The sequence below is a fragment of the Chinchilla lanigera genome, unplaced genomic scaffold (assembly GCF_000276665.1).
Source record: "Chinchilla lanigera isolate Chin_1 unplaced genomic scaffold, ChiLan1.0 scaffold00042, whole genome shotgun sequence".
Classification (NCBI taxonomy): Eukaryota; Metazoa; Chordata; class Mammalia; order Rodentia; family Chinchillidae; genus Chinchilla; species Chinchilla lanigera.
Window position 1 is genome coordinate 7,552,093 of NW_004955443.1, and position 15,962 is coordinate 7,568,054.

Consider the following 15,962-nt stretch of genomic DNA (forward strand, 5'->3'; position numbering starts at 1 on the left):
AAATACAGGTTGAAGATAAGGAAAGGAAATGTAACTGTTGTACAGCATCTTTCCTAAGGAAGAGGAATAGAAAGAAGGTCGTCTTCTCCCATGACATAAAATCAAAATGATAGGCACACATTAGATGAGATCAGGAGATAAAGTATAGAAGTTTCCATTCAAGGCCTCCACTATTCTCCATTATATTAAAAGTGAGGGATTTATTTACAGGTTGTGGAACAGTGAAGATTTATTAACATTTGTTATGTAGTATAGAACGCAAAAGCAATTTTGAGGAGGCAATTGATTGGTGATGATGGTCTTTTACCTCATAATATCCCTATGAAGTATATGGGCTATATACATGATTTATTTAATGTGTAGGTGAGAAAAAATACTTCCATAAAAAGAAGGACTATAACCTGGTTTCAAGAATTAGGTCTTATAGCTCCTGAGTGATAGTGGTAATTAGAACATCACAATGAAAGCCCAAAGGTTGTTTGCCTTGTTTTGCACTGTTTATTTCCCGGATAGACCATGAGTCTTGGTATATGATAGGTTTTCAATAAGTATTTTAAAATATGCACCCAAAAAAATAACTATTACAAATGGTCAGATTCATAAATTTTTTCAAAACACTTTAAGTCTTCAACTTATACATAATGTAATAGAATTCTTTCCCAATAAAAAACCAAATTCATAATGTTATTCACACATTAGAAAAGTCAAGCTAAAGCCTGGCGGAAAATACTTGCAAGGCATGGGTCTATATAAAGAATTCTGATTACTCGATAATAAGAGAAATAACCCAGTTTTAATGTGGTGAGATTTGAGCACACTTCACCAGATAAGATATACAAGTATTTAAGACACACTGGGCAAAAAAAGACAGCCATGAAGACAACAATATGCAATGTAACAACCATTGGTGAATTCCTGCCATCTTGTTTAGTGAAGTTCTGTATCCTTTCTAATGTTTTTATTTTTATTATTTTTTATTCTCTTTAATGGTTTGATCAATCTTGCATTCTTACATCTGGTAATCTGAGCAACTTCACTGAAGATAACAATATGTAATGTAACAACCACTGTTAATCCCTATCATTCTGTTTTGAAACCCTGTATCATTTTTATTGTTTTTGTCTATGTTGTTGTTATTTTGTTATTTTTTATTCTCTTTAAAATAAAAAAAGGTAATCAACAGTATTACTCATTAGAAAATTGCAAATTCAAATTAAAATGAGAAATACACAACCAAAGCATGACTAAAATTAATGATTCTGACCATACCAAGTGTTGGTGAGGTAGAAAATAGTTTCTTATAATATTAAATATACATATAGGGTATAATAAAAATATACAATGAATGTTTAGATTTTTTAAAGTTATAGTAAAAGACATGTTGCCATTTACCCTCCTCAGAATACTACCCCTCACTTTCAACACAGGAACCCCATCGTTCATGCTACTTTCTAAAATAGTTCTGGAAGTCCTTTTTTGTGGATGTCTTTACAAAGTATGGTTAAACAAGGTGAATGCTGCTGCTGAATGCCACCCAACAGGAAGGCAGGCTTATTAGTACGTTACCATATGATCTCTTCTACCTGATTCACCAGATTTGGCATCGTATAACTTCTGGCCCTTACCCAAAGTCAAAAAAGACCATGAAAGGGAAGTGTTTTAGTGTAATGAGTTAGCTGCCTAAACCCAACCCCATGTCATCTGCTCAGCCAGGAAGCTCAGCAGGCATATAGGATATGGCCCAGATGGAGGGCACAAGGCCTGGAGGCTCCAGCCAGTCAGCTCCAGGCAGGTTGCACTGAGATCTGACCAACATATGACTGCTAAAATCCAAGTTAAAAAGCTGTAGGTTAAGTCAGACAGTACTTCTCAAGGGTCACACTGCAGTGTCACACTGGACAAGGAAAGCAGTAGGGAACTCTAGTAAGCAGGGAGGCTGGCCAGTGTGGACACACACATACCAGTGTACACACACACACACACACACACACACACACACACAGTGACATGCGCTCTGAGAGCCTAAAGAAGCCACAGCTAGGAGAACTCCCTTGATACCTAGCACACAGGCAGGAGCTGGCACTGAAAGAGAAAAGCTCTATGTTTCTCTAATTTGGAACATATGCACAATCCTTGGTTCATATGTTCCAAGGTTCCCCTCTATGTATGGATTAAGCTTGTAGGTCCCAAATGGAACCCTTTCTATTCCTCTCCCACTGGAAGGCTATCTAGGCTCTCCAAGGCAAGCCTTTTCAGTCTGTCTAGTAGAGTCCCAGTAGCCATTACCGCCTGGCTCTGCAGAAACTGGCAGAGGGCACACTGACCCAACAGTCAGACTTGCTGTGGCCCTGCAGCCCAGATGTAGTGGGGGTCCAAGAGCATCTCCTCTGAGGCTGAGGCACTGAGGTTGCAGGAGACAGGGCAAACAGCCAGAGTGATACCCTGGCCCAGAAGGAGGGAACAAGGAACGGATACATACATGTGTGTGGTTGACAAGACTAACACAGATATGACAGCCAGAAGCTGGGACTCTACATACTGAATGCAGACTTGAGGGGCAGAGAGGGAAAGTGCTGGGGCCCAAGAGGCAAGGGTGAGAAGTCCCTCCAAACAGAAGCAGAGTATAACCACTCTGCCTTGCCCCAAACACCTGGATCTCAGGCTAAGGCAAAAGTCCAGTCCATTGAGTGCAGCATGCAGTACCAGTGGTTGGAGTCTCCTGTCCTTGTCAATGAAGCGGTGTGGACAGGACAGCAGTGATATGGCCAGAGGCCTTGACTCCTGGCAGGCTAGTTGTATCAGCCCTTGATCATTGTGTTCAACAAAGGCTCCCCCTCTTGTGGGTTCCCTAAGGCCTCTCCAAGTGTCTTCTTCCTCAATGTTTCTCATCATGGCCACTTTCTGATGAACTTTGAAAGGATATTCAATTCTCTTGGGGGTGGGAGCCCCCTTTTACCAGAAGTTCACAGTGAAGGTAATCCCCGCATTTAGTAATGACTCTATATGATGCTACACATTGGTATGTAATGAACATCACCAGGGTCAACCACTGTTTCAGAACCAGCTGTGTTTTGGGAACTGGGGAATCTCTCATAGTCAGGATTGTTGAAGTCTACCTGGCTCTGTCACATGGGTGGTGGAAGGCATGGATAGAGGCACTCAAACTGATCCAGTGGGAGTAAGGTGCATCACGTATGTCCTTTCATCTGAGCAAAGTTCTGTTCATCATAGTGAGCAGGTGTCACATTTCCTTCCATGCCAGTGAGCCTCAGGTTAGAGGTCAGCTTTGCTCAGCCTCACTTTCCCTGTTGCTTATTAATCCAGTTCTAGTTAAAACCTAGAAAGTCCATGACAGTTTTCCTGCCCATGGTGTCATTGACAGTTTGCTGTAGATACAACCTGTCTTCAGTCCTATAGTCTCTCAACAAACTCATGAAATTCCACTTCTTTTCTGTTGGACCTCAGCTTAAATTTCTGGAAATTAGCCATTTTCTTCTCATCATAGTACAAGCACTTGTGAGTGCTGGCACTGTACAGAGAGAAGTCTCTGTTGCCAGTATTCTCGTGTAGATATTTAAGGTCCCATTTCAGGGCAGGACACATAAGATTTGTGTTGGTTAGCACCATAGGCTCCTCATCCTCAACAAGCTCCTCGCCCCAGGGGTCACTCTGGCGCAGACGTGGGATTGGGTGCATCTGGAAGCTGTAACTGCACAGTTGGAAGTCCTCTCAGGCAGGGCCTGGTGCTTCAGCCACTTTCTGGGCTCTAGCACCAGAGACCTCAGCAGCTGCTGTCACCGCCATCTCCACTGCTAGGGACAATCCCCTGCTTCTTTGCTTTTAATTTCTAGGGGTAGAATTACTGATTAAGTAGATGAATTGCAAGTAGACTAATTTAATATTATTGTTCATGTTAGTTACTTTTTTGGTGTTTTTTGTTATTGTTATTTTTTCTTAGGGCTTTTGGAGGTTTTTTGAGACTGGCTGTTGCTATATAGACTAGGCTGGCCTTGAACTCACTATGTAGCCCAGCCTGGCCATGAACTCCCTACAGTCCTCCTGCCTCAGCCTCCCAAGTGCCGGGATTACAGCGTGTGCCACTACATCCAGCAATGCTTGTTACTATTTGTATTTTGTTTGAATGAGTGGTTATTAGCCCACTCACCAATGCCTTTTGTTATTTTTCTTAAAGTTACAATCTATATAAGAAAATGAATTCAGTATTAAATTGCTTATAGTTATGTAAATATGTCACTTAGTTTTATTTTCAGCAGAATTATAATTATTATAGCCTTGTGTTTTTTTAGGAGAATGAAGAATAAGGCCACTTCTCAAACAGAAGACAAAGTTTAACTCCTCCTCCTCAGAAACTTCTATGAACCTGATCTTTTTAAATTTGATATGTATTCCAACACAATGCAATTAGGGTAGTTACTAATCTAGTAATATTACTATTACTAACTTACTTTTTTTTTTAAAGTGCACTAGTAAAACTGATGAATAAGTCAATAGAGGGGACTGCAGACGATGAAGAGGAGGGTGTAAGTCCAGATGCAGCTATTCGTTCAGGACTTGAGCTTCTTAAGGTATGTCTGAAACAGTTTTATCACCATTTATTCCCCTGGTGTCATAATTTGCATTGCCTTCAGGATATGCAAGACTGAGGCTTACTTCAGTGGAAACTTCCAAAGATTAAAAATTTATGGTAGAAGTCAGCTTTTATAACAATAGTGTTTTACATTAATAGAGTAAGTATTCCACATGATAAAATGTTTTGGGGTTTTATTGTTTCAGCATTTGCTTGCCTGCTGTGCTTGTTACAGTGAGTGCTAAATAATCTTATCTCACCTTTCAAAGAACTTGCATCTGAGGCAACTGACTACCCACAGGAATTATCATAAAACATCTGTCTGATTAGGGAATTCTCAACAACTATTTGTCCTAATAGATTCCAAAAGTGTTCAACAAATTGAACAGTTAATTCAAATGACTGGAAACTATGGAGATAATATAACTGAAGAAAAGGGATTGCTTTGGGGAATAATGGAAAAAAAAGGTTGGGCTCCAGATTGTAGAGTGCCATTAGGCAGAAAGGTACTGCAGGTGCTTTGAATCTGCCATTTGAACAGTCACAGCACTTGGTAGAGCTTTCACTGAATGCAGTAAAGAGGAGAAGCAGTTAAAACTGGAGAGACGTTGAAACCACTGTACTGTGTAAACTAAGGGGGTAAAGACAGAACAGCATAGGAAGGAGAGTGATGGGGTCATACTGAGATCACCTTAGACACCATTTCCTTGGAAAGAATTAGGATGATGTTTCATAAATAAGATTTGTTATATTTTCAAAAGCAAGATCACTTTTAAGGTAAATAAATTTTAATAGGTCGTTTTTCACTCAGTTGTTCAAATTTAATTCTCTGTGTTTCTCTAAATAATTAAAACTTGTAACTAAATGTTACCACTGCAAAATCCACTGAGTGTCTGTACTTATGATTCATTGGATAAATATTTACTGAATAAATTAATGAAGGCTTCCTGCTCAGTTTCCTCCTTTCATGCTTCTCTAGTTTTAGCCCTTATTTCTGATGTTACACTGAATTATTTCCACTTCTGAGAAGTAAACTTTGTAGATGTGTCACAATATAAGTTGTTATAAGTTCTTTAAGGGTAAGCTGGGGCTCATATAACAAATAAATGAATAAGTACATATTTAGAGTTGTCACTAAAAGGTCACAATGATAAACCAGGCATTGGTGATGTAGGCCTGTAATCCCAGCACGTGGGAGACTGAGGCAGGAGGATCACCACAAGTTCAAGGCTAGCCTGGGCTATATAGTGAGTTCAAGGCGAACCTAGACTACATAGCGAGACACCATCTCAAGGGGAAAAAAAAACAAAAAACAGTTCACAATGATGGTTTCTCACAATGATGAGTTAACTTTTTGTGATAAATTTCACTTCATATATTTCCTCAAAGATTATTTTTTTCCCAGTCCTATCTCTGGCTCAGCATTTTGCTTACATGACACCAAATTGAGTCACTTAATAAGCTGACAGTAATACTTAATATTAAACTATAGCACTCCTTTAAAAAAAGAGCCATGCTTTTTGCATTTCAACTAACGAATAAGCAGTGAGGAATAAAATAGAGCAAAGGCTATCTATCAGCTGTCATAAGGAAGTAACTGGAAGCTGCCATAGTTGTTGCTGTTAATGTCTCATTAGCCACAGCTAACTGCAAGAGAGGACAGGAGATGTCATCTTCATTATGTGTGGCCAACAGGTGCTCCCACACTTTAAATTCTGCTTATTATAGAAAATAATTCTTTTTTTAACCACTTAACATTTTACCACAAGTGTCACTTGGGCAGGTGGCATTTCAGCCAGTTGATTCTTGTGTTGAATAGATGTAATAAAGATGTCATTTTTATATTTCCTGTCATAAAAATTAATGGAAAAATACGCAATTCTTAGTCATTCTATATTTAAATAATTGCACTGGTAAATGGTTAATGGATTAGAACCATTGTCTGTAGTCCTAAAGCTGTATCTATTCCTCCAGGTTCTATCTTTCACACATCCTACCTCGTTCCACTCTGCAGAGACATATGAGTCCTTGTTACAATGCCTGAGAATGGAGGATGACAAAGTAGCAGAAGCTGCAATACAGATTTTTAGAAATACAGGCCACAAAATAGAAACAGACCTTCCTCAGATACGATCGTGAGTATTTTTGCATGGTAAACACAAAAGTTTCTTAAGTGTTGTATCTGTGGAATCATTGTTTTCCTTTCACATAGGACGAGAGGAAAAAGGAAAGACTTTCATTTAAAGGGACTTTTTTGTACCCTCTTTTGTCTCTTCCTTGCCTTACTCGACCACCACTAAAATTTAGGCAGAGAAACAAACTTAAATTATTTCTTTAATCAACTATTAAAGAATTTAGCATTACTTTAATTTGTGATTAATGCATCTTTTTTTATGATTAATGTATCTTTCAAATCTGTGTATGTTCACATTTTTCTAAGTGGATCATAAACTTAATAACTGTCACCTTCATATCCCACTGAAGAATGAGGCAAATAGTGTACTTTATGAAATATTTATTAGTCAATTTGTTGTTGGCACTGGTACTTGTGTTACCTTGATCTTTCCCTATAGCTCATTTCCCCTGTCCTCATTAGAAAAAACTATGTTTTGGTATTTTCACTTTGTCATCTTGAAGAGGTTTCCCTTAGGGTCATACTTGTGCTGAGAGTTTGGATTGTAAATACATGGGAGAAAACTTCTGGAGGAGGTACATTGGTGCACAGGGATAGCCAAGTACTTTAGGGTATATCTAAACACATACTAGTTATTTCCCATAGGCTAATAGGACAGATATACTCCTGGCATTTTTTTTTTAATCTTGTGAGCTAATAATTTGTGAAATAATTCAATATTTATTTTACAGTCTTAATTCTCAGCACTATAGTGGCAAATACAAAAAAAAAAAAATTATCCAATCCTTCCCTGCCTTCAAGGATTTTATAGTCTAGAGATAATTGTGGTGTGTGTGTATGAGAAATATCTTTGACCTAGCAGTCTAAAATTTCTGGTGAGATTTTCATGGTAGGAAAAGCTATACTTTTTTTTTTAAAAGGCAGAGGATCTATTCGTAAAAGAAGTCTTTTTCCATGCTGGGGATTTAGCTCAGTGGCACAGCGCCTGCCTGGCAAGCTCAAGGTCATGAGTTTGATTCCCGGTACCGGAAAAAAGCCAAAAAAAAAAAAAAAGTCTTTTCCAAAAGATGCTGTAAAAACAAGTATCTATAGAAGGGTTAATTTTGGACACAAAAAATAAAACCTCTTGTTCTTAAAGGTAGTGTCACCAAGCATGGTGGTGTACGCCTGTCATACCAACACTCGAGAGGCTCAGACAGGAGGATCTCCCCAAGTTTGAGGCCAGCCTGGGCTACATAGCAAGACCTTGTGTCCAAAAAACAAACCAAAAAGAATAGTGGGAAACTGGGTTTGGTGGCCACACCTGTAATCTCAGCACTAAATACTGAAGCAGGAGGAGTGCCACAGATTCAGGTTTAGCTTGGGCCACATAGTGAGTTCAAGGCCAGCATAAATAGCATAACAAACCTCTGTCTCAAATAAAAAGTAGGGGAAGAAGGAAATGATCACTGAAATGCAGAAAAGCACAACACACAAGACCTCAGTGACAATGCTGATAGCACCATTAGGTTACACTACTATAAAAGAAAAATGAGAAAGGTTAAAGTTTATTTTGTATCATTTGAATTTTACTGAAAATTATTAATTTGACAACAGTTTGATCATAATTGTGTCTTTGTTATTTGATAGTGTTATTTTATAAACAGTGTTACACTTATAAAATGAGTTTTTGAAAGAAAACTAATGCTCAGTCAAGGAAGTTTATTCGGGCATGAAAATCCCCATAAATTCAGACCCTCTGGGAAGCAACTTCAGGTATATTCATAAATACCAAATCAGTCTTAAGCGTGACTAATACATGTTCCGGTATTTTGGTTGAGCTGCATGGCCCAGTGCTTGGGATATTGCTGTTGAGGTCCAGCCTTCTGTTATCACAAGAGGACCTTGGGCAAGTCACTGATGCATATGTTAGTATTAACTTTATGATCTATAAAAGAAGATCTTTTGTAATTGCATTAAATGATAATAAATGTCTTTGGGGGCTGGGGATTTAGCTCAGCAGCAAAGCGCCTGCCTGGCAAGCGCAAGGTTGTGAGTTTGATTCCCGGTACCGAGAAAAAATAAAAAATAAATGAAATAAATAAAAAAAAGATAATAAATGTCTTTCCTTGACTTATTTTACTTTATAAGTTTTCTCCTGATTATAAAAATACTTATATTTATTGTAGAAAACTAAAACTAGAAAAATAGAAAGTTACTATTAACATTTTGATATGTATATTTCTAAGGAATATCTACTTTTTTGCCCATTTTTTTCTTTTTACCTATTTTTATAGATTGATATAAGCATGCTATTTTCTGCATTCTACCAAATATTTTCCCATATCCTCACCATTTAATGCTTTAAGACCTTAATATGTTTTTTGGGGTTTTGGGGGGGTTTTTTTTGTTTTTTTTTTCCGGTACCAGGAATCAAACTCACGACCTTGAGCTTGCCAGGCAGGCGCTGTGCCGCTGAGCTAAATGCCCAGCCCCCTTAATGTGTATTTCCATATTGTCCTAGAGAAAGACTTAAGTTTAGTCTTTTTCTTTTTTTTTTTTTCTTTTTTTCTTTTTCTTTTTTCTTTTTTCTTTTGAAATAGGTCTCACTATGTAGTTCAGGCTGGCCTTGAACTCACTATGTAGCCCAAGGTACCCTCGAACCTCATGGCAGTCCTCCAGCCTCAGCCTCCTGTGTGCTGGGATTACAGGCATGTGCCACCATGCCTGGCTCAAGTTTAGCCTTAAGTGCCAGTGTAGAGGTTAAGTGCATTGCTTTTGAAGTGAATACTTTTGCCATATGTGGTGATGCATGAATGTAGTCTTAGCAATCTGGGAGACTAAGGTAGGAGGATCACAAGTGCAAGACAATGTAGCAATCCCATCTCAAAATATAATTTTAAAGGACCTGAGAACATAGCCCTGTGTGAAGGCCTGGGTTCAGGATCCAATACCACCCACCCCTCCAAAAAAGGAAGAATAGGGAGAAAAAGAAAAGAAACAAAACAAATGCTTCTTTTCAAATTCCAGTTTCACCATTTCCTAACTCTGTCACCTTAGGACGGTGATGGCAAACCTTCTAGAGCTTCCAATGAGAATAGCCTGTGGCACATATACTATAGGTTTCCGGCTCCTCCTGCCTTAGGAGGTTTAAATACTGTCCTTAACCTTCAGTTTTCTCATCTATATCATGGCTACAGTGATAGTCCTCTTCGGGTGGTAGTGAGCATTAGTTGAATTAATCCATGTAAAAACATCACAGACGGTGAGTGAACTCAATAAGTACTAGATAAATTTAGTACCCTTTCACCAGTCGTATATAGATTATAAATTAGAGGTGGTTGCTATTTCTTCATAATCCTGGGTATCTTTAAAATACAGATTGTCTTCAATAGCCTTTGTCTTGAAATATTGCATTTCTTTGTACTTGGGAACAGAGAGGGAGTCTTGAGCCCTCAATATTAGGAGTTTTTTTAAATCCTTCTGTAGATCAGATAATTTTTAGAAAAGACTTCTAGCAGCTTACATCCCAACAGGGGAAGTGAGAGACAATGAAAAGAAGGCTTGTGGGTTTATGAGCTTTTAAAAAAAAAAAAAACTATGACATTATTTTTTGCAGGACCTTAATTCCCATTTTACATCAAAAAGCAAAGAGGGGTACTCCACACCAAGCAAAACAGGCCGTGCACTGTATACATGCCATATTCACAAATAAAGAAGTCCAGCTTGCACAGATTTTTGAGGTATATATAATAGGATGTGTTTATATTGATCTTCATTTCTTAAACTGTGATTTTATAAAGATGGAAGCTAGATTTGCTGTTTAGTGTATGTAGTCCTATCCTAGAATATAAATTCCTTGGGAGCAGGGATTCTGTTTTATTCAGCACTGTGTGTTCAGCTCTTAGTTCCAATTATATGTTCTAAAACTTCATATTAAAAGGTGTTTTTTGTGTGAGAACATCTCCCTTCATTTCAGCCATGTTGGCTCAGTGGTCCATTTATCTATGCTGTTTTGAGATGACTTTGAACCACACTGTTTAGGTACCTAACAACCCTAGCTGGTAGTTAATCTGGCTTCCCTTTCATTATATATGATTCCTAGCCTGATTTTACCACCAGAAAAATACCCATTTTACCATGAATCGGATGTAATAAGAACAGAGCCCTGAGAACCTCTTTTTTTTTTTTTTAATTCTAGATCATATAACAATGTCCCCATGGGGTAAGAAATCCACCAACACAGCAAACCTAACTTAGGGTTGTTGAAAATAGTGCAGATTTATTCTTGTTTTCTACTTTCTACTTCAGTTTAATGTTTTCCTTTTATTTTTCTACATTTTTCAATCTTAAATTCCATTAGGTGAACTAAGAACCAAATGCCTAACGTGGTTGAAGTTAATTGTGATCATATCATTAAAACAGATATTTGGGCAAACAATTTAGGAGGGCTTAGGAAAATCTGCTTCCGTGAAATGTAAAAGAAATTAGTAATGTTTTCTGTTTTATTTTTATAGCCACTCAGTAGGAGTCTGAATGCTGATGTACCAGAACAACTTATAACTCCGTTAGTTTCACTGGGCCACATTTCTATGTTAGCACCAGATCAGTTTGCTTCCCCAATGAAATCTGTAGTAGCAAATTTTATTGTGAAAGATCTACTAATGAATGACAGGGTAAGTTTCTCAATTAAATTCAAACTCTTCTCTTTAAAATAAAAAGAAAATTCAGACTCTTGAGATTAAGACTATTTACATTTTTATCACAGAAACAGGTTTTTCTTTCTCTGCCTATATATAATGCTTTCCTTTTTTCCTCCTCTCTTTCTCTTTGCTGGAGATTAAACCCAGAGCTTCAAGTATACTAAGCACATATTTGACCACTAAGCTGTATCCCCAGCCCCACTCTTCATTCAAGTGGACCTGAATTTGATTAACTTGCAGAAATGCTACATTACACATCTGGCACTAGATTTATGTACTCTTTCAGACATTGACGTGTATGTGAGTGTGGTTGTTGTGATTTATTTTCTCTGCGTTGGAACCCAGGAATAAGATAGAAGATGTTCCCCAAATGATTAAGAAACATACTTTAAGAATCACCACTTTACCAAATGTTTATAAACGAATTTATTGATAAAGACACAACACATTCTTACTGACTGGTCAGTATGGATGACTTTCAAATTTACCATATATCTAAGTTACCCAAAACTTCCCTAACCTTTTCCCCACATGGTCCAGTAGTCTTGAGCCCTCAATATTAGGAGTTTTTTTAAAAAGGCACATGTTAGTGCATCTTCTGCATCTGTAGCCTCCCCTTTTGGATTGTAGCAGACAAGGAGGGAAGAGGATGAGTGGTTCATTTCCCACTCTGTACATCCATGTGTTCGCACTCTTGATGGATGTGGCTGGCAACAAATGTGAAATTTAAGATACTTTCTTTTTTAAACTAGAGATTGGATGCTTCTCAGTGATGATTTTATTGTAGATAATCTTCACAAAGTTATTGTACATATTAATGTCACAGTGTGACATCTCAGTATTTGTACAATGTGTAATGATCAGGTCATTATAAATGGTATATCATTTCTTTGTGAAGGGGAACATTCAAAATCCTCTCTACTAGCTATTTTGAAATACTCAGTTGTCCAAGCAAGGTGGCACATGTGTGCAGTCTCAGCATTCATGAAACTGAGGCAGAAGGATTACAAGTTTGCTATCCTGTGCTACATAGTGAGATCCTATCTCAAAAAGCAAAAAGAAGCCGGGCCTGGTGGTGCACACCTGTAATCTCAGCACTCTGGAGGCTGAGACAGGAGGATCGTTGTGAATTCGAGACCAGCCTGGGCTACAAAGTGAGCTCAAGGCCGGCCTGAACTGCATAGCGAGACCCTGTCTCAAAAAAGACAAAAAAAAAATAGGCAAAAAGAAATATCCAACTTAATTGTTGTCAGCTTTGCTATAGAATGTTAGGAACAGAGCCAGGCATAGTGGCACGTGCCTGTTATTCCAGCACTTGGGATGCTGAGGCAGAAAAAGCACCTTGAGTTTGAGGCTAGCCTAGGATGTATAGTGAAGTCAAGGCCTGGACTAAATAACAAGACCCTGTCTCAAAAAAAATAAAACCAGAAACGAACATTTGGAATTTTACTATACATAGCCATCCTCTGTGACAGATCCTCTTTTAAGATAAGTCATTGTTTTTCTAGTTGTGGTAAAATATATATAATATAAAGTTGGCCATCTTAAGTGTGCAGTTCCTGACATCCCATGTTGTCTGACCACCCCCTCCATCCGCCTCCAGATCTACTTCATCATTCCAAATAGAAACTCTGTACCCACTAAGCAGTAATTCCCCTGTTCCTTAAGAACCTCTGTTCTGACTCTTTAGCCTAGGAATTTGCCTATTGTAGATATCTCTTATCATACAATATTTGTCCCTTTGTGTCTGTCTTATTTCACTTACTATATTTTCAAGGTTTATCCATGTTGTATATTATCAGAATCATTCTTTTTTATGGCTGAATAATACACCTTTGTATGTATATCCAGCATTTTGTCTGCTGGACATGTGGGTTGTTTCCACCTATTCTTTTTTTTTTTTTTTTTTTTTTTTTTCTCCGGTACCAGGAACTGAACTCACGACCTTGCGCTTGCCAGGCAGGCGCTTTGCCGCTGAGCTAAATCCCTAGCCGCTGTTTCCACCTATTCTTGGCTTTTGTGAATAACACTGATACTGAACAGTGAACATTTGAGTACCTATCTTCTAGTCTTTGTGTATGTATCTAAGTAAAATTCTCAGATAACATGGTCCTTCTCTGTTGAACTTTTTAAGGAACCGCTAGACTGTTTCCCAAAGTAATGGTACCAATTTTTTTCCCATATTTTATTAGTGTATTTTTGACATGATAGTAAATACATCAATCATGGGGGAATTGGTACATAATTGTATCATTTTTTATAGTCTTTTTTCACTTTATAGCTAACTAGCAACACACAAGGCTTCAAATTTCTCCACATCTTTGCTAACACTTAACAGTTTCACTTATAGTGTCTCATTATGTTTTTAATAATGATTTTGTGTTAGTTACTTTTCTCTCATTGCTGGGACAAAATACCCAACACCCCAAATTAAGGAAGGAAAGGTTTATTTAGCTCACAATTTGTGGAGGTTTCAGTGCGTAATCAGTTGGCTCCAAGGCAGGGTGGCACATGGCAAGGGGCAACAGTTCATTGCACAGAAGATGGCAAAAGCAACAAGAGCAAAAGGGGAGAGCAAGCCTCTTTTCCTCCCTTATATTGTAAGGAGGTTATCCCCTCCCACCCTCCTGCCCCACCCCGCGGGTGTAGCATTCACACCATCTCCATGCCCTCATCTTGCACAGGATGAGGGTGTTTACAAAGTGAGGCCCCTGGCTTCCTGCTGATCATTTAGTTAAACTTATAAACTTCTTAAGTTGACACAATGAACAACTATTACAGATGTTGAGGATCTTTATCATACACTTATTGGCTATCTTTCTAGCTTTGGAGAGCTATCTATTCAAATCCTTTACCATTTTTCATTGGATTGTTTGTTTCTATTATTGTTGAGGTGTAAGAGTTTATATATTCTTGATATTTAACCCTTGTCAAATATTTGCCAAATCCAATTTGTCATCCCTCTTACCTTTTTTATATTTTTAATTTTATAGTGTCAACTCTTAAATTAAGATCTTTGATCAGATTTGAGTTTATTTTTGTATGTGGTATGGCAGCCCAGCTTCATTCTTTAGTTTGTGTATACCAACTTTTTCCTGCACCATTTATTAATGAGACTAATCTTTCACCAAAGAATGGTTTTGTGCTTTGTCAAAAATGATTTATTCCTGGATTCTCTTTTCTTCCTTCTATACCAATCACATTGTCTTGATCATATATAGGTTTATAATATGTTCTGGAATTGGAGAATATGAGTTTTACAATTTCTTTCCCAAGCTGTGTGTTGTGACTTTCCAGTAGGTTTGCCAGAACTTGGATTGCTCAACATGAAAAACTTCATGAGCAAAACTTTAAGACTTTTTTTTCTAAAAGCTAAATTTGTCTAATTGTCTATAGTCAACAGGTGAAAAGAACGGAAAATTGTGGTCTCCGGATGAAGAAGTTTCCCCTGAAGTACTAGCAAAGGTAAATTTATGTGGGTCTTGATTACCTTTATGTTGAAAAAAGAGTTTCTAGATATCTTTTTCTTTCTTTTCCTCCCCTCTCCTTCTTCCTCCTCCTCTTCCTTCTTTTTTAGTCTGATAGTTAATGAGCAAGCCAGGCATGGTGACATACACCTGTAATCCCAGCTATTTGGGAAGCTGAGGCAGGAAGATCATACACTGTGGTCCAGCCTGAGCAACTTAGTGAGGCCCTACCTCAAAATAAAATTTTTATGGGGAACTAGAGATGTAATTCAGCACCAGAGTCCTTGCCTAGCATCTGCAAGGTACTAGAGTCAGTACCCAGTACCATAAGAAATAATAAACATTTTTCAGCTAGGTGCTTTAATTTTAAAATCCATAATAATAAATAGATGTTATTTCTCAAAGAAATTATACTTGTCATTGTTCCTGATCATGCATCAGTCTTCAGCCTACTGAAACAGTCTCAGTGTGGCTTGTGTGCAAGGAGATTGTAGAATGCTGGTGCTCAGAGACATCATAACCTCTAGGCTCACCACCACAGTCTATAAGCAGACAAGCATTCCCTTGGCAGAGACAGGTGCTGGTCACCAAACTGACCTTTGGTAGATGTAAATGAAGCTTCAGTGGAGCTAATTTTTTGAAGTGGTGAGCTTCGAATTTAAAATGAAAGATTATATCACCTTTGATAATCTGTTTCAGTTCATAGTCAAGTATATATTCTGTTGATTCTTTTTTTACCAGATTTTCAGTAAATATAGTAAATAATACCTAGATCCTTTGGCTGCCTCTTTCACATAGTATATTGTTAGCAGTCTTTTGAGTAGGCACCTTCAAATAATTACAGAAAATCCAATTTTTTGGTCAGAATGTTAAATGATACAGAACTAGACTTCATGATTTCTTCAGCTTTTCAGTATTACAAAAATATGAAAGTCTGCCTAAATAGTTGTTTTTAATCAGCATAGGTTCAACAGTTATTTTCATTTTGAAATGATATCGTAATTGTACATATTTACAGGGTACAGTGTAACATTTCCATATAATATATAATAACCAGATTGAACTAATTAGCTGATCCACCCAAGCATTTA

At 37.7% G+C, this 15,962-nt stretch overlaps 1 protein-coding gene and 1 pseudogene across 1 annotated transcript in view; one reads left to right on the forward strand and one right to left on the reverse strand.

The window, feature by feature from the left end:
* Positions 1 to 15,962, forward strand: part of Pds5a (PDS5 cohesin associated factor A) — a gene marked incomplete at its 5' end in the record, with an annotated part of 128,115 nt that overhangs the window by 76,659 nt on the left and 35,494 nt on the right. The window contains 5 exon segments of the mRNA XM_005391971.2: positions 4,481 to 4,586; positions 6,563 to 6,723; positions 10,321 to 10,444; positions 11,219 to 11,377; positions 14,801 to 14,869. Coding sequence (XP_005392028.1) covers positions 4,481 to 4,586; positions 6,563 to 6,723; positions 10,321 to 10,444; positions 11,219 to 11,377; positions 14,801 to 14,869 — 619 coding nt within the window.
* Positions 1,160 to 4,469, reverse strand: LOC102022236 (annotated as a pseudogene).